This window comes from Sprattus sprattus (genome assembly GCF_963457725.1).
Source record: "Sprattus sprattus genome assembly, chromosome: 17".
NCBI classification, from domain to species: domain Eukaryota; kingdom Metazoa; phylum Chordata; class Actinopteri; order Clupeiformes; family Clupeidae; genus Sprattus; species Sprattus sprattus.
In genome coordinates, this window is record NC_137915.1 from 18,525,933 (window position 1) to 18,547,051 (window position 21,119).

The 21,119-nt window shown below is 45.5% G+C and overlaps 1 protein-coding gene across 1 annotated transcript in view; it reads left to right on the plus strand.

Moving 5' to 3' along the window:
- Positions 1 to 21,119, plus strand: part of LOC308378535 (receptor-type tyrosine-protein phosphatase mu-like) — a 172,529-nt gene that overhangs the window by 97,922 nt on the left and 53,488 nt on the right. The window contains exons 9-12 of the mRNA XM_080855476.1: positions 10,448 to 10,721; positions 14,469 to 14,505; positions 16,439 to 16,513; positions 20,277 to 20,412. Of these exons, the coding sequence (XP_080711602.1) occupies positions 10,448 to 10,721; positions 14,469 to 14,505; positions 16,439 to 16,513; positions 20,277 to 20,412 (522 nt within the window). The remainder of the gene's footprint in view (positions 1 to 10,447; positions 10,722 to 14,468; positions 14,506 to 16,438; positions 16,514 to 20,276; positions 20,413 to 21,119) is intronic.

The window sequence follows — 21,119 nt, forward strand, 5'->3', positions numbered from 1 at the left end:
AAAGGCTCCCCCAGCCCTCTTGGGGCAACCGTCGGGCTAACAGCTAGCACTGATTTAGTGCTCTAATGATTCTGCTTCACTGCTTAGCAGGAGCAGGCCCGCATCACACCGCACCACACAGCACCGCACCACATAGCACCGCACCACACACAGCACAGCAACGCACCACACCACACCACACAGCATCGCACCGCACCACATAGCACCGCACCACACAGCACAGCACAGCAGTGCACCACACCACACCACACAGCACAGCACCGCACAGCACAGCACAGCAACGCACCACATCACACACACCACACAGCACAGCACCGCACCATACAGAGCCATCTCAGCCGTCAGACCCCAAGTCACTCAACCGCCATTAGAGATCAGACAATGCTGCCTCCCCCTACCCTACCCAACAGCACAGCTGTGGAGACCTTATAGAGCTATTAGACAGACTGAAAGTGAAAACATTGAGTTGTCCTTTAATGAAGCAACAAGAAGTTATTAACTAACATTTACAGGTGCGTTTATTCATTTAATCAGACATTTATATCGGAAGCAACTTACAGATATGTACTCACGGAACAGATAATCAATGCTTTAATCAATGCGTAAAATAAGGCTTCAGTGTTGATGGTGTGATGCTATAGTGTTGAGTCTTGAGGTTTGAGTTTTTGTAGATTTTGTTTTGTTGGAGATGAGCTCACTGGTACTGTGGGCTGAGAGGGAGACAGACAGTGAGCTCTAGTGCCTCTTTGGAGAAGGGAACGGGCCCTAGGTGTCCTGTCACACTCCTTGAGCCACGCCGATATGAATAAACCAACGCGTGCTTTTGCACCTTTGCATCGTCATGAAGAATTCAGCAGAGAACACGGGCCAGCGCCTTGTCTGGACTGGTTTTAATGGCTGTGTCGAGCAAAGTGACAAAACACATAGAAGCCCATTCAGAGATGCCCTAAAACCTTGGAAAAATAGAGACGGGAGAAAGACAGAGAGAAGGAAGGATAGGCAGAGAAAGATATCCATTTTCGATGTCTGTCACTTGTGCCAAAGACGTGGAGCACTCTGATTCATCCCCAACCCCACTCAAGGCCATAGAATGAATGAAGAATTCAAACAAATGCCATCAGGCATCTGTTAGGGCTCCTAAAGCTACTGTTTACACTTAGGACAGGTGATAAAATGCCCTCTCCAAATAGCCATTCTCTTTGCACATGTTATCCCCAAGATGCATTTAGCAAATAAAAAAATCAAATAAAAACAGAGACCAAACCAGTCAGGCTGGTCAGAATCTTTTGGAGGAGTGTGTGCAATCTTGATGCTCCCTGTCACCTCTTCAGCAGTGTCATCTTAATTACCGTTAGCACACTTTAATGAATCAGTGGCTTCGTTAATTACGACAAATCAGGCTAGCCTTTGTTTACCACTGGGGAGGCTGCGGGCGTGGAGGCACACATTACAGAAGGATTTGGCTCGGGCGTAATCTATTTCTGAGCGTTTCAATAACAAGAATGTCATCGCATTACAAGTTCAGCAGGAAAATTAGGGGACAAATATCCAAAGAAAAATACACAGATCACAGTCATAAGCCAACTGCCAATAAAATCCTTTGGAGCCGGAATAAGGAGGATTGTGTCTGAGCCTTGTGATGCAGGCTAAAAGAAAAAGTTATGGTTTTGAGAAGGTAGAGCAGAAAGGTTATTAGCAAACATCAATGTCACATTTTCTGTCCCTGAGGACCTGCTCTTGAACACCTCCTAGATAGGAGCAATTTGGGCTCTGCACTGGAATTCACCTATCCTACTAAAATTATCCCACCATTATGTTCCCCATCAAACGACCCAGTTAATTCACACATCTCTTCCTCAGCTCAGAGTGTGTGTGTGTGTGTGTGTGGGGGGGTGGGAGAGAGAGACAAGAAAGAGAGATTGAGAGGAGGGGGTAGAAATAGAGAGCCTCTGTTGTGATGAAAAGCAGCATAGCTGTAGGTGCCTCTCTAACCCCTCCAGCTGGTTTGGATGACAGAGTGACAGTTATGAAGAGCAGCACTGAAGATCCTCTTTGTTTCAGTGGGGGGGTGGGGGGGGTGAGAGAGATTTGGGATCAGCATCCTCTCTCACAGATATGTCTCCGAGCACAGATAGGCAGCAGGCTTGGCTTAGCGTCAATACTGTACACATGGCAACGAGAGCAAATCTAATCTCCAGGCATGATGAGGTAGATGAAAGCTTAGGTTCAAGGAAAAGCCTCCACTGTAATGGATTCACCGATTTACATATCTGTTGGAGGTGTGGGTCCTCTTTAAAAAAAATAATTCAAAAGCGTTGGTTAAGGGAATATGTTGGTGGCACAATTCTTTTTTTTCTGTCCTGTTTTTTTTTTCCTTCTTTCTTTCTTTTTTTGTCATCGATCCTTACAGGTCATGCTTTTTTCAATTACAAGATGTGTATTCAGAGGCACACTCTGAGAATATACGAGAACATTAGTAAGCCTTGTAGAATGAAACCGTTTTCCTCACTGATCGGATTAAGGAGGCCTGCATTTGAATGTGAAATGTTTCACAGATGTTTTGCCATGATACTTTTAGCTGAGAACACAGCCATCGAAATGATTGAATTGGTCCCCCCAAATGCACATTCTCCTCGTGAATATCAGTGCGGAGGAATAAAGCTGGATTTTGCCTTTTTTTCTATTTCGCCTTAATTTATAGCCATATCTGCCAGCCTTTGTCAGCAAGCCCCCCCACCCCAAATGGACCTGTCACAGCGCATTTATGCAAAATTAGCTCAGAGAAATCACTCAATGACGAGGTGTCTCCATGAAGACATGCCTGGCAGTGCTCCACACATCAGCACAATGGTAACACACTATGGGGCGAGTCGGGGGGGGGGGGGGGGGGGGGGTAGATGTACCTTTAAGGGGATTAGTAGTGTTGTCTGCCAGTCATGTTGTGTTACTCTAATGTCTTGTGTCTCCCGCACCAGACCCCCCACCCCACAAACACACGATATATAAACTCACAGACACACACTCACTGACAGCACCCCACGCTTGCTGGTGGTGCCAAACCACATGCTGCCATGGTGAACGTCGTTTGTAGACCCTCTGGCTAGCCCCGTCCCTGTCAGTGTATAAAGCCTCCACCGCCTCTGCCTCTCTTACCACCGCTACTACCAACCCAGCCAGAGGGGAGAGAGAAACAGAGAGAGAAAGACAGAGAGAGAGACAGAGATGGAAAGAGAGAGAGACAGAGAGAGAGAGCAAGAGAGAGGCAGACAGAGATGGAGAGAGAGAGACAGAAGGAGAGAAACAGGCAGAGAGGGAGAGAGAGAAAGGGGAGAGAAGTACAAAGACAGACAATCAGAGAAAGGGAGATAGAGGGACTTTTTGTGGTAGATACTGTATTACTTCTGCAGGATTGCTGAGCCTGTATTACCCCTGGGGGTATCACATTCCCAGTTTATCTCTTTTCAGGGCATCAGGGCCTTGCCATTGTTGTGGCTTAAATAGCATATGTGTCTTAAAATGGGTTGTGAGTGTGTGCTCTTGTGTGCATGTGTGCGAGTGTGCGCATATGTGTGTGTGTACATATGTAGTGTGCGGGTGTGTATGTTTGTTTGTGTGTGTGAATGCGTGTATGTGTATGTAGTGCGTGTGTGTCTTTATGTAGTATATGTGTGTGTATGTGTGTGTGTGTGTGCGTATGTATGCGTGTATGTGTGTGTGAGTGTGTGTGTGTGTGTGTGTGTGTGTGTGTGTGAGCATATGTAGTGTGTGGGTGTGTGTGTGAGTGTGTGTATGTGTTTTACCCATCCACCCCATGTCCCAATGGGTACAGACAGAGGTGGGAGAGGTTCATATGTGGGAAGGGGGTGGGTGGGAAGTAGCTTGCCCCGGCACAGCCCACACACACTCTTCTAGTCCCAGTGGAGCATGCCAGCTTCCCCGGGCAAGATGTGTGTGTGTGTGTGTTCGTGTGTGTGTGTTCGTGTGTGATAGTGACACCAGAGAGGGATGTGAAAGCAAAGGAGTCGGAGGAAAAGTTCCTGCTTGTTTGTTTCCTATGGACAATATTAGCATTGTTCAAGAGAAGAGTAAAGAATATAGGACACCGTGAGAGAAAGTGGGTTGTCTCTCCCAGGGCTTTAGAGGCTGATTGTTCTTCCTCAGATGATAAACAGGTTTTAACTGACACGCCATTGTTTTGTTTCTCTTTCTGAGACCATGATAAAAACTAGGATGGAATTTGGAGAGGGTCTTTCATGTTATTTTTTTTCCATTCAGGTGTACTAATGGAGCATACCACTGAAAATGAGACCCACACTCAGAGCAGAGCCTGCCTGCAGGAAATGTTTTGTGGCGTGTTTGGTTGCCTTCCTGCTTGACAGAAGAAAATAAACTCTCACTCTAACATATAATATACACTGACTTATACACTCACTCTCTCTCTGTCTCTCTCACACACACACACACACACACACACATACACTCACACACACATACACACATGCGCACACACGACTTTTCCCTGTTCGCTGTCATAGCCCAGCAGAGCGGCATCTCATTCCGGCGTGAAATACAGTGGCCTCTGAAAGTGCTTTCCTCCTCGCTTCGACCGGCGAGGCCATTCATCAAGCCCCCGAGATCACCACAAAATACGAGCCACTGTAACCAGATCGGAGTGTGCTTTCTGTCACTCTCCTACCGGCCAGCGCGGTTGTTCCTTAGCCCGCGACACAGCAGACGCTCAGCAACTTAGAAGATTTAAGTGACATTTAATCTCCCCAGCCCACCCCCGCCCAACACACTTCATTTCTGTATAGCCCCAGCTTGTTTTATGTGTCTTTTGGCGGGGATGGGGGTGGGGTGTTTTGGGCAAGAGACTGGCTAGAGATTGTGTGAGGGTCAGGGTAATGTTGCTGGCCGCGATACACATCCTTTAAATCAGTAGGATAGCCAAATCAGCTCCTCTGCCTCCGCGGTTACACGGGCCGGCGAAGATAAATGAAAGACAGCGGCGCGTGGGGCTCAGACGTTTGGAGCCAATGCTCCTCAGACTCTTCTTTACTCTATCACGCTGTTTTTCACTCAAGACTAGGGCGATTTCAGTTTTTTTTTTAGGACATTCTTTCTGTGTTTTGTTTTGTGTTGTGTTTTGCGCTAGATCTTTTCATTCATGTCTGCAAGAGTAACATTCTACCCCTTTTATTACCTTCACTCCACTTCTGCCCTCACTTCTTCTCTTCTTTCTTCCACATACCTCTCATCTTTTCTTCTCTCTCTCTCCTATTCCCTCATCTCTTTCCTCATCTTCCCCTTTTTCTCTCCTCTCCTCTCCCTATCCTCTCCTCTCTTCCTTCCTTCCTCTTCCTCACATCTCTTACTCTATGGCACATGAAAAATAAATCTCAGGTCCCAAGTCACGGCTCAGTCAGGGCCGAGCAGAGCCAGCGTAATTGGTCGGCCATTACGCGGGCCCGCATGCTGTAACCGACCCAGCAGCCCGCTGCCAGCGGTTCTAATTGGTGTCAGCCGAGGTTACCGCCGTCGGGGTGGAAACGACGTGTAGCTTTGTCAGACTCCTGTCTGTGGCTCTATATGTTCTCTCACTAATAGCTCACCAGGCAGCTGATTTGGTGCTGGCACACGCGTCCTTTAGGCATGTGTTTTTTTTGGCCCTACACTGTTTTCTCCTTCCTGTTACCCCAAACTAGATTTTTCTTTTTTTTTTGAAACTACAAGAAATAGTCGATTACTTTTGGGATGTGTTCATCATGGTCAGCACCAGGCTTTCCAGTCTGCTGCCTCTGTGGAGCTCCGTGGTCACAGAAAGGTTTCTCTTTAATAAGAGGACATGGGGAACGGGTATCGTGGCAGCCATGGGTGCTGTGTTAGCCTTCTGAGTTTTATCAAAGTGGACAAGGCTAATGGATGAGTGCAGGCTGAGCTTATGGGACCAAATTTGCGGGGCAGTTTCAGGCACACTCCTGGAAATGACCTCTCCTGCCCCCCTATACAATTCAAAGCTGCCAATTACCTGATATCGCCTGATTTGAATTCCTGGCGAAAAAAAAGTTATTTTCGCCAGTAGTCGCGTGGCCCATGGTTTAGAGCTCCAGGTTCAGGTCCAGCTCTGGGTTCACTCCCTCAGAGCCTCCATTGATTATTGTTGATGTAATGCCGAGGGGGTCTATTGAATGTAAAATAACACTGCGCAGCAACTCCGAGTGCTGGAGGAGATGTCCGAGTTCCACAGTGACTCAGCGTCAGTGTCTCAGGTTTCAGATCCTGATAGATAGAGTTGTAAACTGCCATACCCAGAGCTGGACAGATGCCAGTGTTATTTCCAGTGTTAAGCTGATGATTAGTAACACACACACACACACACACACACACACACACACACACACACACACACAAAACAATGTTTAAAACAATGAGCTACTGAAAAAGATATGTTATGAAAATGTATAACAAAATAGAATTTTCCCCATGAATATTTGCCAACTTTCCTAGAGGTGAAAAACACACCATAGTTATTGGAAATATTACATTTGGCATCTGGCGAAAACATGGCATCCTTTTTTCCAAGTGCAATATGGCAACATATGCTATCTTTCAAATAAGAACAGTTGTTCATTCACATATTACTGCTCTGGACATTTACCAGAACCCCCCTGGCATCACAGAGGGAGAAAAGCATTCAATTAAATCTGATTCACAAAAACCTGATATCGAGAATTTGCAGGTACGCTAAGAGCAGTTATGTGTGATTATTTGCATTATCTACAACAAAATGCACCAAAAACACCACTGTTTAAGCCTCAAGCGTTGTGAATTGTTTTTAGCCAGTATGCACAAAGGATCTAGAACTCTCCAATATCCTGGAAAGGCATAAACTCTTTAGGCCTGTAAATAAAACCCTGTTTTTTGCCTTCTCCTGAATGGTAATCTGTGTCCTTCTACCAAGATTTATACCTTGTATTTTCTTCTTTGGGCAGTATGGCAGTCAGTCATACTATACACTTTTCCATTCTTCGAGGGGACCAGGAGGTATTCATTCTGCATTCTCTTTCAAATTGAATTCCCTCTCTATTTGGTGTAAAATGACTATATGGGGTATAAAAGGGAGCGGGTCCCAGAGGGTAGGTCTGGTGTCTCCGAGCCTATATGGCATCAAGGAGCTAAATCACCATGGCGACAGCACCATAAAGTAATGGGTGGCCTTTAAGTAGGCCCTAAATCTGGGGGAAAATGTCCCAGTCGCCTCTCCACACCTCATCTGTTTTCCTCTCCTCTCCTCCTCAGACTCTTTTCCTCTTTAGCATTCACTTTCTCTGTCTCTGCCCTCCACCACCTCTCTATACCCCCCTCTTCTTCACTCTGTCTCTTTCATTCAGTAAGACTCTCTCACTCAATATTACTCACTGTAATTCTAGTTCTCTGTGGGTTTCATCTTTGTCTTTCTGTTTTAACTCACTGTCTCTTCCTCTGCCTTTCTCCCCTCTCTCCTTCTCTCTCTCTCTCCCTCACCCTCTCTCACGATAGCCAGCCCTCTAGTGACAATCCCTGGTCTGCCCTTTGTTCCCTTCAGCGCTGGGCCAGTCATTAAATTAATATTTTTCACTAGCCTCTCCCTGCCTGTAATTAATATTTTATTACAGTTGATTTCATCGCTAGACAGTAGGGTGTGGTGGTATGTGGAGCCACACGCAAAAAGGGCAGAAGGGACTTGCGGAAGTGAGGAAAGTTCTTTGTAATGAGTCACGGATGAAAGAGCAAGGAATGTATTCACTGGACCCCTCCGATACTCCGCCGAAGTTTATGACAGATTTAATCTCCCATGGCGGAAGAGATGGCTGGGAAATGTAATTAGCAAACACTGAGCACGCAGGGCAGTCTAATGTTCGCGCCGTCAATAAGGAGCCCCCCAACCCCCACAACGTTATCTCTACTGTAGTTGTCTGTATTTCTTTTACTGTACTCAAACTCATTATTTGCTGCTTCGTCCGGTGTGGCAGGGGGGAAAAAAGTCGAGATTTAGTTACCAAACAACAATAATGTTACACAACGTCTCAAAAGGATAGACTTACAACATTACTGTGAGTCTGGTTTTGTGTGAATACAGGCGCAGGTTAACTTTCACCTTTAGGCTGTGTTGTGTCCTCATTTTACCAAATGACTGGATAAAGGCCCCCAAGTCGCATTTCCTCCACCTCACGCTTCATTTGAAACTTGTAACGTGTGATAAACCCACCTGGAGGACATGGTCTCGGTCCCCACAACAGCAATCTGCTATTTAACAGCCTGGAATAACCGTATGCTGTTTTCATTAGAAAGGAAAGTCCTCTGTAGATCGCAGGTGTGTGGAGGTTGAACTAGGCAAGTGTTGCTGAAGTGTGCTTGACTCTCTGCCTGCCTGAATTGATGGGAGGTAGTCGGCAAGACGAATTGGATTTGTCTGATACTTGTCACATCAGACAATTAGTGCAGGAATTAGCTAATTATATTCGTGTTCAAGTGATCAAATCTATTAACCTTTCAGCACCAATTTAGGCATAACTGTTTAATGTAAAAATCCCTGGTACACAGAGTGTGTGTGAGGGTGAAAATGATTACCCTAAGGTACTTTTGATACAGTGCTTGATGTGACCCACAAAAATTACTTTTCTGTGTTTTAGTTGCTGCCTTTTAGTCTACATGTACGTTTTTAAAGTTGAGAAAATCGAATTACCTGTTAGAAGTTGATGAAGTTCTATTCTAATTTGATCCAAACTCTCTGCTGTAATGCTGATGTAATTGCAGTAGTTCACACTTCAGACGTGAGATTGATAATTAGAACAAACCATCAGCCCTATTTGCTGTGTTCACTTTCACTGTATGCTTGATGAAGTAATTTGCTTTTTGGTATAGGTCAGTAGAAAACAGAATGAGATGTAGAGACATGACATGAAATGGAATGCAACCCATATTCTTCACATCTGTCTTGGTGCCAAACACCGGGCCATTTCCACCACAGGTCACACTGATACCAATGACTTTGCCAGAGGTACTTTCACCTGGTTTCCTTCACTCTCTCTGCTCCATCTGCCTGGACTTTGATGGAGGGCGAGTGAAACGAGCTGTTTGACCTTTAGGTGTTTTAATTATTAAACAGCAAATAGAGTCACGGCCTGGGTAGTTGCAAAGCTAATTTGTCTTGTGTAGCTTGAAGGGGTGGTGGGAAAGGAAATAGTATTCGGTGGGTTTTTTTTTTCCTTCTTTATTTTTTGGTGGCAAGTTGGTCTGTTCAGCTCCGGGTCTTGCTGTGTGGTAATAAAGAAGCCCATTGCCTGGACTGCTTGTAATTTCACCTCCATTTCATTCGTCTTTCTCCATCTCCCCAGCAGCCAATATCCACCATCTATTGCAATAGGGGGAGGCGAGGCGAGGGGCTTTGAATGCAGGCTCAGTTGATCCACCAATCTGAACAAGACAGAGAGAGAGGGGGAAGTGGAAAAAAAAAACTTCTCTGTCTTGCCTCTCCTTCCTTTTTTCCTACACGTGGGCAAGTTGCCCAAGCCTCTTTAGATGCGTATGTCTGACCCAGGAGGGTTGATAGTGATCCCCCCCCCCCATCAATCCTAATTTCAACCCCATTTGGATGAGGTCGCCAGGCCCTCTCTCTGATTCTATCATTATTTGGGGCACACTCTCTACCTGACTCTCTCATTCGTGCTCATCTTTCCCCTGGTGTCAGGGTTCAGTGTTCCAATATCCGGAAATAGGCGGACGAGGCCGAGGCAGTCTCATATGAGGGCCTTTTATTTCATGCCATTTAAATCCTGCCTGTAGATGGGATATTGCTCCGGAGCTATCAGTGCCATAAATTAGATAGCGGTCGGGTTTTTCCAGGGGGCCGGGGCGGATTCAACGGACTGAGCTGCGGGCTTTGCGGAGTTAATTAAACCTGCTTGGGCTCCTCGTCTTGACAGGAGTCCCTCAGCCACCTCAGCTCAGATCTGTTCTGCCACCAGCAGCAACTCCACCTACCTTCCTCTGCCATTTCACTGCTGCTGTCTGAGGGTGACCTAGCCAACAGCAGACTGCTTCACTCGGCTTCCTCACAATTAAATCCTCATCGACACCACACACATATAGTGAACTGTACAGAAGAGTTAGCTTGTGAGAAGAGAAAAATTGGCCATGTTGTGTCATAAGTCGTATATACCAACCCTTTACAAAGCAGTATAAATATAATTCCTTCAGATGTACAGCTTTGGGCAGTACTATTTCAAATATGTCATAACAACAAGTGCTGACTTTCAGCCCCAGGTTCTTGTGGTGTTTGCATCTTTTGTGCCCGGCAGATACTGCCCTTAACTGAGCAAAACAAGAATGCCACCTTTAGTTTTTCCTGTGTTTTCACGCAGTGACTAACCATGTGGCCCCTCTTCCTCTTCTTCTTTTTCTGCAGTTTGTACCAGGTGGTGGTGGAGGAGGAGCGCCCCCGGCGGGCACGGAGGTCGGCGGAGATCCTGCGCTGCTACCCGGTGCCCATCCACTTCCAGAACGCCAGCCTGCTCAGCTCGCAGTACTACTTCAGCGCCGAGTTCCCCGCCTCCCGCATCCAGACCTCCAAGACCTTCACCATCGGCGACAACAAGACCTACAATGGCTACTGGAATGCCCCCCTGTTGCCTCACAAGAGCTACAGCGTCTATTACCAGGCCGTCAGCACGGCCAATGGGGTGAGTTCTACAGCCTCGCCATGGAGACTGCCATCTAATTCAGCATCAGCACCTTGTCATGATAGGTCGTTAAATTAAACAAAAAACAGCAACAATTAAGCATTTGTAAAACATTTTGTAGCGTTTTAGTCCCTAATTATAGTTTACCGTGTGGCTGGCTTGTCATGTGCTGTTGTGTGTATGTATACTATCAATTGTTTCACTATTCACTAATTAGAGATTGCTGATGCAAGAATTACCATCCAAATGTCAGCAGTTTTGCCCTTTCCTTGAGCATCTTTTTAAATGTATCCACATCCATTTTAATGGCAGGTAACTGGCCCACTTTGAGGAGGTGCCATTTGTTAAAGGCTTCTCTGGTTTTAAGGCCTCCAGTTTACACACACTGTTACACTGAAATCACCCTTTTTAACAGCGAAACAGTTAGCAGAACGACATCGCACTAGACTGCAGACTACACTGGTAGTGCTCCATCCTACTCAGAGGATGATGCTGAATTTGCATTACATTCGCCTTTGGAGGCAAACTGTAGCTCATTTTTACAGCGGAGGATATTAAAATCAAAGAACTGTAATTTGTCAATAGAAGACCTTTTTAAACGCATTCAGCCGTTTAAAATGTGACCTCAACATACTCTGACATCCCTAACTCGCTGAGAAATAGTTTTCACCTTTGAAAGCTACATCTGCATTTTTACTGCAACAAATATTAATTCTTTCAAGACTAAATTGCATTCAATTTATATTCATTTCTCAAGGTAAATCAATTTAAGATGGCGTATTTATTTGCCAGACCGTAATACTCCATTCAGCATGAACGCGACCACAAACCCAAGGGAACAATGGAAATGTATCCAGGGCTGCCATGACAAGTTCTCTGCACGTACAGTACAATGCACGCGCTTCCATGCCCAGCCTCCCCCAAGAGGGGGTCTGTCTGGGCTCAAGGCTCATCATTAAACTTTTAGCCCTGAAACGGCAGTTGCGAGACCTCCACTAAACTCAGAGGAACTGCGGTGCAAGCAGACTCGCACTCTGCCAAATGTCACCTCCACTTAAGAGTGGCCACCCTAGCCCCAGATCCACCCCATATAGATTTGCTGTAGGAAAAAGATATGATGATGCAGCATTCACATCAGCGTGTTATCACTTCGACCGAAAGGAAAAATAAGGATCTCTCTCTCACACCGAGAGGACTAACTTGGTATTAATAAGCAATTTGCTGTAATGGAACATGACTTGAGGGCTGCCAGCGAGGTTCTCTGTCAAGTCGTTAGCTCGCAGTGACATATAGATGCATCCAGCCAATTTAGAACCAGTAGTACATTCATCCATTAGAGGGGAACGAGGATCTCTTGCACACGCTACCTGCTGTACGGCGAAGACAAACGAGATTCTTGACTAACGCCGGAAAACGAGAGCGCTTTAAAAAAAGAAATGAAATGAAATAAAAAATGTACGACTCGAGGTGCAGTGAGGGAGAGTCGGCTATTCACTGTCGCCTTATTAACACTCGAGCATAATTGGAAATTAGAACTATCATCCATCTCCTTTTTTATATGCAAATTGACCCTAATGAAAAGCCAATCCTTTATTTCAGAGCGGAGCGACCTGGCTCAGGCCATTAGATAATTCACTGTGGCTAATTGCAGCTCTCGTCCTGTGGGGGTGAGTGGGTGGAAAGAGGGGGGGGGGGGGGGGGGGGGGGGGGGGTTGGTGTTAAAGACGAGATTAGCCACCATCCGTAGGCTACGCTCCTAGAGTTTCTCCTTCTGTTTCTGGTGTCCCCATCTCCCACCACCACCACCATCTCCCATCTGAACAGCAGAGAGAGGATGGGGCTGTTCCAGTGTCCTGCCCTCAGCAGCTAATAGGGTGCTAGGGGGGTAGGAGAAACGAAAAGGGGCCTCTGTGTGTGTGTGTGTATGAGGGTGCGAGAGAGACAGAGATAGAGAAAGACACTTTCCATGAAGCACCAACGGTCACTCTTACTGTCCCTCTCTCGCTCTCTCTCTCTCTCAAACACACACACACACACACGCACACACACACACACACACACATACACAAATACACGATTGCATTTCCTCTGACATTTTAAATGCTAGACAAACATCTTCAAATTGCCTGAAATGTTGAGATCTCCAAGACCCCAGTATAGAGGTCTGTCTGGTGTTTACACTGTGTGTGTGTGTGTGTGTGTGTGAGAGAGTGTATGCCAGTGTGTGTGTGTGCGTGCTTGCATGTGTGTGAGTGTGTGTGCACACATAGCCAGTCTGCTGTGGGGAGTTAGAGAGACAGAAAACAACACTTGCTGTCTCGAGCAGCCCGTGACTCATCAGAAAGAAAACCTCAGCTTAGAGAAGGCAGCCACTTAGGAGAGGGTGGTGTGGATCACGCCATAACTGAAATTATAATCACATAGTCACAGTATATGTTATCAGAAGGGCAGAGATATCTGTGACAGTACAGTTAAATAAAATTAGGAGAGCTCAAGTATCTATGTCATTTACTTGGAGTATGGAAGACCACACATCATTTAAAAGTGATTGTAGTGATACTTTTGACAATTTCTCAGTTATCTCATTTTGGAGCCATATTGTGATGGAGACACATTTGGTAGTGTACAAAGGACACGCTGGGAGTAGTTTCTTGTTTATTTGTTAATGTGCCGTCTGTTTTGAGCTCTACCTGAGCCACATCATCATGCTTAAATAAATAATTTACAGACCCCACAGTTTAATTTGTCATCTCGTAAATTATGCACCGAGCCATGCAAGTGCATTTTTGCTGTAATAAAGCTACGGGGATTTAAGTTAAAGCCCCAGTTTGCTCGCTCGTCTCGTGAATATTTCATGTGCAAGCTTCGGGTTTTGTTTGTTCCACATTTGTAGGACGGCTGCTGAAAGCATTTCATTCATCACCTACTGCTCTCCTTGTTTTTATTCCGGAAATCAGTTTTGTTTTTTTCTTTTCTTTTGTCACTCCTGGTCTTCTCGCGAGAAGTGGTGTGACTGACAGCAAACATGACCTCTCTGAAGGGACGAGCCAGATCTCATTTCACTTCACACGTCCTGCCGGAGCGCTGACTCTGGCATTCATTTGCTCGGCTCAGCTCATGGAGCCACATCCCATTTGTGGCCCTGAGCTGGCAATGGCTCAGGATGCGACTGTGGCTTGGCAGTCACCATTACGGCTCTAATTGGTGCGGCTCTCATCCAGCCTCACACGTAATGCTCCGTCACATAGACTTAGCATGGTCAACACGGCATTACATGTAAAACTTGCAGTGTTATGGAGATTAGAGCCAGCAGTCTGTGTGTGTTTGTGTATATGTCTGTGTGTGTGTGTTTAGAGAGAAAGAGAGAGAGTGTGTGTGTGTTTTGGCGCGTGTGACGGACTCGCTGGAGGTTGTGGAGTCAGTGTGGCAGTGACAGCTGGCAGGTAAATGGTAGAGGGAAGGGCGATCGGCCGGCCTCAGTCTCTCTCCATCACCACCCCCCCCCCCCCCCCCCCCCCCCTTTTAGTCCATTCCATTTTCCGGTCAGCCTCCCCAGCAGATTGGAGGAAAGAAGAGTGACTGAAGGGGTGCCTATGCCCCGACAGCCATGACAGCTAATACGTTGCCATTCCTTGTGACTGAAAAATAATGCCTTTTCCTCTTCTCCTTCCATCTCTCTCTCTCTCTCACTTTCTCCTCTCACACACTTTTCTTTCTTGTTGTCTTTTTTTCTTTCTTTCCATACAGGAGACCAAAATCGATTGTGTACGAGTGGCCACTAAAGGTAAGACTGGCTTGGCTGCCTTATAGTCATCTACTCTGTTGATTGAAATGTGCTCACAAACGTGTGTTGTCAAAGATTGTTTTGACATTGGCCCGCGACAGAATAATTCTGCACTGTACACAGCTTGACTCATCACTCACAAATGCTCCTCAGAGGCAGGTGTGTTCTCTCCCAACACACACACACACCCAACACACTCACCTTTCTTTTAACAGCTAAATCATTTCCTTAAAATTGTAACAATTAATCAGCATCTGCATGAAACTCTCTTTCTAAATGACAATGATTCAGTCATACAAGCGCAACAGAGGAGGTTAACCTCAAGCCCTGTACTTACCGTCACCACCCACATGTCCTTGACCCCACGGTCACATTTTGGCATCTTTTTTATGTCATGCCAGGCTAAGGAGGATTTTTACCCGACACAATAAGGATTATTTCTTATGTGATTTGTCACCCAGCATAGACTTAGTGTTCAGTAGAAGAAGTGTTCAGCCCTTACTGAAATGATTTATCGCAAATGTCGATGAATTCAGTGGGGATCTTCCAGTTGAATAATGTGACCAAAGCAAATACTTCTTCAATTTATAGAACGACATATTTTCAAAGCTATGTGTTTTGTCATATTTGGGAATTTAATTCTGTTCGTATTAACTTCACTACATCTTTAGCTACTACATTTATTATATGGACTGATATTGGGCAAAACCAACCTTGCGGTAGCGTTAAAGCCTTTACCGCTGGCTTCGTGAGCTGATTTTAGCATGGGGAATTAGAGTTGTTAGCCAGACGCCTGAGCCCCCAGAAGCTCTACGACTCCTCTGGCCTATCCCACTGCCGGCAAAGTGTCAGTCTAACGGCTCTGCGGGGAAACATTGTGTTTGGCAGCAGATGGAACATATCCTCCGTCAAAACTGTCCGGACTTTTGATTTCCAAGCTGGCTGGCGGCAGCATCACTTTGACCTCCTGTTCAGCATTAGCATAGACGGGAGGCACTTAGCGAGCCACATCCCCCCCAGCCCCCCCCCCAACCCCACTCCCCCCCCCCCCCCTTGTCTCCTAGATAGCACGCGCTCCGTTTGGATTTTAATTGAGCACAGATGGTAGATAATCTATTTTCCTTACTACATGCCATCTCTCTAATGGTGCCAGTGCTCTACGATGCAAATGAGAGTGCTCTGTTTGTGCCTCATGGTCCAAGGCAGCCGTATTTTCGCCACGAAAAGCAAAGGCATCTGAATCCCCAGCACTCCCATCCGGTCTCAGCGTCTCACTGCGTGTAGATTACGAAAGGATGCCGTTGTGTTGCGGCATCTTTTGATTTTGTATCACTCAGAGTGTTTAATCTGGTTTTATTGGGCCTTGGGCGTGGATTTTAGAGGCTGCACCTGCTAATCGTTTCACCAGAAGTCTCAGGGTGGCCGGCCATCTTGTAGATCCCCGGGGGAGACCTGTGCAGCTGGCAAACTACCCATGCTTAGCTGGTGGTTACCAAAGCAAAGTAACATAAAGAAAAAATTTCAGAGACATGCAGATTTACACCTTATTATGAATTACAGCCCATAATAATCACACTCAGTCCTTCTCCTAACGGTTACATGAAAGGCAATCTCAGAGTAGTTATCAAAGACACAAATCAAACACGAACACATGTACATATGTTAGTTTAACAGCCTAATGTGTGATGCTGATTAATGCTAACTGATTGGAATGTCTTCAGCCTCTCCTTGCAGGCTTATCCTCAGTATCTAAACCACACAACTACACAGTTTTAGTGTTCTATTTCTGCTACGTTGTTTTTTTTGCGCCACTCTTACTAAGATGGTCTTGTTTGCAAAATCTCTAGCTTCAGTCTTGCTCTCTCTCTCTCTCTCTCTCTCCATCTCTTTCTCTCTCTTTCTGCATGTTGGCCTGGAACTCTTTCTGCCTTAGCTGCCATAATCGTGACTCAGCTCACAACGCCGTACATTCGCCTTGCTCCTGCCGCGGGCGACAACCAACTAACAGGTCAGAGACTCTTCTGTCCAGCTTTCTCTCTCCTGTGCGTGTGTGTGTGTGTGTGTTCATGTGTCTCGCTGAATGTGTGTATCTTACCTCTATAACACAAAAGTCTCTCACCCATGGAGGCTTTGGCCTCAAAAAGACCTCAGTCTATGTGTGTGTGTGTGTGTGTGTGTGTGTGCATGTGTGTTTGACATATCTATGCGTGTTGCTGTATATTCCCTCTAATTGATTTTTGCCATTCAGTATGAATATTTAATGTGATTGTTCTATGCCTCCGACAGTTCTGCATATGCTTTCAAACGTGTTTCCGTGTTGTTTAATACATGTATGGGTGTCAACTAACTCTGACCTCTGTGCCAGGACATGTGCAGGGACAATGGTTAGCCCCCAGTGGTGTGTAAACAGCAAACTGCTTTAGCATACACTCCTGATCCCAATCCAGCAGTGTGTTTTATATTCATCCGGCATACGGTGGGGTTGTCATCGCATTAGCCTCCATGTTACAGTGGATTTTAGACACAAGACTCCATGCACCATAAAAAACACACTCAGACACACACACACACACACACACACACACACACACACACACACACACACACACATACAAAATTACCTTTTTTTATTCAGAGCTGATGCATGATTCCTAAGAACAGTGAGAAAGTAGGGGGAGAAAGAATCAATATGCCCCTGTGAAGCAGCATGAAACAGAAAACCTCAACACTTTGGCATGCATGACAAAGCCATCGCGTTCAACCTGCTGTCAGAAAATTACATTTAAATATTTACCAGCCTGCCTGCCTGCCATGGAAAGAGGTGAACACTTTCCGTGTGGTGTTTATACAGGGAGCCAAAATGATCCCCCCTATCCACCCACCCTCCCACCGACACCACCAAAGTCAGACATTGTGAAATGCAAAGTGTAGCCCTCTCCACCCACACCCACCACCTACACCCTCAGCCTCCACCCCCCCCCCCCCACCCCCCCTACACCCCACCCCCCCACAAGAGTAAAAGATTTAACATTGGACTTCTTCCCTAACTCCTGCGCCACCCTGGAGAGCTGGCAAAGTGTCAGACGAAGAAAAACTAAATAAAGATTGTGATGGGAGAACACAAAGGACATAAATTTGTGGAAATGCAATCTCTCGCCTCCAAAACAAGGACGATGTACCTCCTTTGCATACGCATCTCTGTCAGATAGAAAAGGGCCTATGCAAATCTTTATCCCCTCTCTGCATGCACTTCTTCAGGAATATTTCTTCCTTCTTCCTCTTTTGTTGTTAAAGCATCACTTTCCTTTCACATGGAGAGACAAGGAGTCTTTGGGAGCTCGATGTCTCTCAACAACCTTGAGCCAAACTATGTTCTTTTCAACGAAGGGATGCTCAGGTCCCCTGCGTGTGAAACTGTCCTCCTCCGTGTCTTGTTTTTGAGTGACTGTGGCCCTGCGAGGCATTATGTGGGAGATGGTGCCCTCGTCGCTGGTTTTCACTGTGTCTTTTCAGCTCCTGAAGGGTGTGTACGAGTATGTGTGCACGCATGCGAAAAAGCAACTAAGGGTCAGGGCCCCCCCCCCTCAAAAAAAAAGAAATATGTCAGAAAAATATAGAGTATATTCATGTATGGCCATGGGCCTCTATTGTATATCTGCTGTCTTTCCAAAAAAACAGACCCCTGCACCTCTCTCTTTCTCTCTCTCTCTTACTCTTAGAGTGCTTTCTCCAGTCTCTCTGCTTTCGACATCTTCAAAGGCACTGTCACTCAACAAAGAGGCCCAGCAAGGCAGTGTTTTTCTGCATGTTTTGCCTTTCTGGTGGCAAATGACCCATATGCAGTATAAAATGTCACATTGAAATGGAGAGAGAATTGTAAGGAGAGTGCAGGGATTTAGCTTGAGTTGTTTTCAATAAAAGAGATGGAGTAGGAGGATTTTCAGAAACGAGGCTTCCTCTGAATGTTGGACGAGAATAGACAAATTATTTACATAACTAACATCAGAAGGAAACATTAATTCATATTAGTTTAGATTGTGATTGTGATTAGATTGTGTTGTGTTTGACTGTTTTAATTGTAATTAAAATTCTCAGGGGATACTTCAGAGCATGTCAGAAGTGTAGTTCTCTGATTTGGTTCAGGAGGAATATACATCCCTACAAGCATGGAAGCTTTCGAGTAACACCTTCATTTCACCATTCAAGGGCACCCCCTGTGTCAGAATAAGCTTTGACTTAATCTTCATTAATTATGGTGCTATTCCTCGGACCCCAGTCACAGAATGGCCCTCGTCCCCCCAGTGTCCTCTTCACATCAGGAGCTAAGCTGAAATATCCTCCCCCAGCATCGGGGCACTATCTGTCACCCAGGTAACGGGTAGAAGGCCCTAGCCAGAGTGATGGATGTTGTCATGCTTTGATTGAAAAAGTGTAGCTGGCAGGAGGAATGGATTCCAGCCAGGGCGAATTGAACAGCTTGTCCCCACTATTTTTCATCCCCCTCTCATTTAGCGCACTGGAAATGGATATTTCATCGGGCCCCGGCTTGACGTTCCATCACATTATACAGTAAACAGCACTCCGTGTAGTCTCTCTCTCTTTCTCTCTCTCTCTTTCGCGATTTACCTCCCTCCTTTTTTTCTCTCTTTACCTCTCTCTCTTATCTCTCCCTCACTATCTCTCTCTCTCTCTTTCTCCCCCTGTAGTCTTTCTCAACTCTCTCTCTCTCTCTCTCTCTTTCACCCCCCAGACGAGAGAGAGAAGGCCGCAGGAAGGCATCATCTCTGAGACACTGGCCGCTGCTAGCTCCTCGGTTATCTCGTTTGAGCAGACATTAAATGCCTGCGCGCGTAGTGTGATCACCCGTCACTGCCTCCTTTGGGAATAAATTGCTCCGAAGGAAAGTTGTCTTCTTCCTCTCCTTCACCTTTCTCTTTTTTTCATGCTTTTTTTGCGGAGGGTATTTTTTTTCTTCTCCTCTTCCTTGCCACTCACCATATGTGACCCAGATTTGAATATCCAAAGGCGAGAAAGAAAGAGAGAGCGAGAGAGAGAGTGGGAGCACTCATACTTATCTTGACGATGGAGAAACAATGCCCGCCGACAGGCACAGTTAATGAGTTTATCTCCCTCTCTCAGGTGCAGGAACTCAGGCAAGAGGAAATAACCGCTTATTTTTTTTTTCCGGTTAAGTGGACAAATAAATAAACCAGAAATAAATATATAAATCACGCTGTTTAGGTTGACATAAAAAGGTAAGAACAGCAAGCGGGAAATGCTCAGAATGCATGGATGAACTCAGTAGAACATCTGTGGACCGATTGACATTTGGCCACTGCACTTACTCAGGTGGCTGACGGTAGCGCTTTCCACTCTGTTGGCGTTCGAAGAATGACAAGCTCGAGGATTCTCCCCAGAGAATCACTAATGAGTTACAACATCAGTCTCTTGTGCTAGTTTGTTTTTTGGATAATTGCCCTATCCATGTCAAAACAAGTCCAACAAGTCAAGCTTATGTCTAGAAAGTGTTTGAGTCATGAAGAAAATGAAGTTTTTTTTATTTTGGGAAATTGCAAGCCCATCACGAATGTTGCAAGGAGTTCACATTCAAGTGACTCAGCATTTTTTTCAACATGACGTACTGAGATTGTGAAAACAAAATGAATTAGTAAATCTACAGTTGGTTGAACAAAATGGTTTATGGTGGCTCATAATAACATACTTACTAATACTAATACTTACTACTACTAATAACTTACTATATCCTGTAGGTGCAGCAACTCGCAAACCAGACGAGGTTGAGCCAGAGAAACCGTCCGATCATACAGTGAAGATTGCCGGAGTTATCGCTGGCATTCTGCTCTTCATCATCATCTTCCTTGGCGTGGTTCTAGTGATGAAGAAACGGTAAGACAGCATTCCTCTGTGGTGCTCCTATGCTTTCACTGTGTTCAGGTCGTATCTCGAAAACAATTTAGAATATAAACAGTAAAACATGGTCGTTTAATTCCTCTGAAGCACTAGATCAACCTCTGATTGGGTGGGTTGTTACGTTACTCTAACTTAGTCAACGAGTGGCGAAGCACATATTCCCCTGTTTTGAAGTGTTGCACTTATAATGACATGAAAGGAAAATTAAAGGAATTTTATCTGTACTGATTTGCTTTTCACTTCCAAAATCACTTCTGTTGTCAGTTATACACTGAGTTATTGATTTGATTACAATGATAAGAGCCACTAAACTGTTGTGGCATTGGTGGGTGTGTGACGCCATGAAATATTAATTGCTTTATGTTATTCTCAAACAAACGGTTTTAATGACCCAGGCAGGAATGGGAAACAGGAAAATATTTCTATGGCTTATCTCATTGGGGGGAAAAAACACAAGATAAGAAGGAAAATTTGATGAAAGCCTTTTTTTTTCAAAGAGGGGCCTAGGGCATGTTGCTGCAGGCGAGTGTACATTAGCCAACCTCGCTAGCTAGAGAGACAGGGATAGAGCAAGAGAGAGAGAGAGAGAGAGAGGAGAGAGAGACGGGCTTTCAGTATTCCATAAAGCAACCTCAGGAAGCTACACTGTGCAAATAGCCAACTTTATTTGTATACAGGCAAGC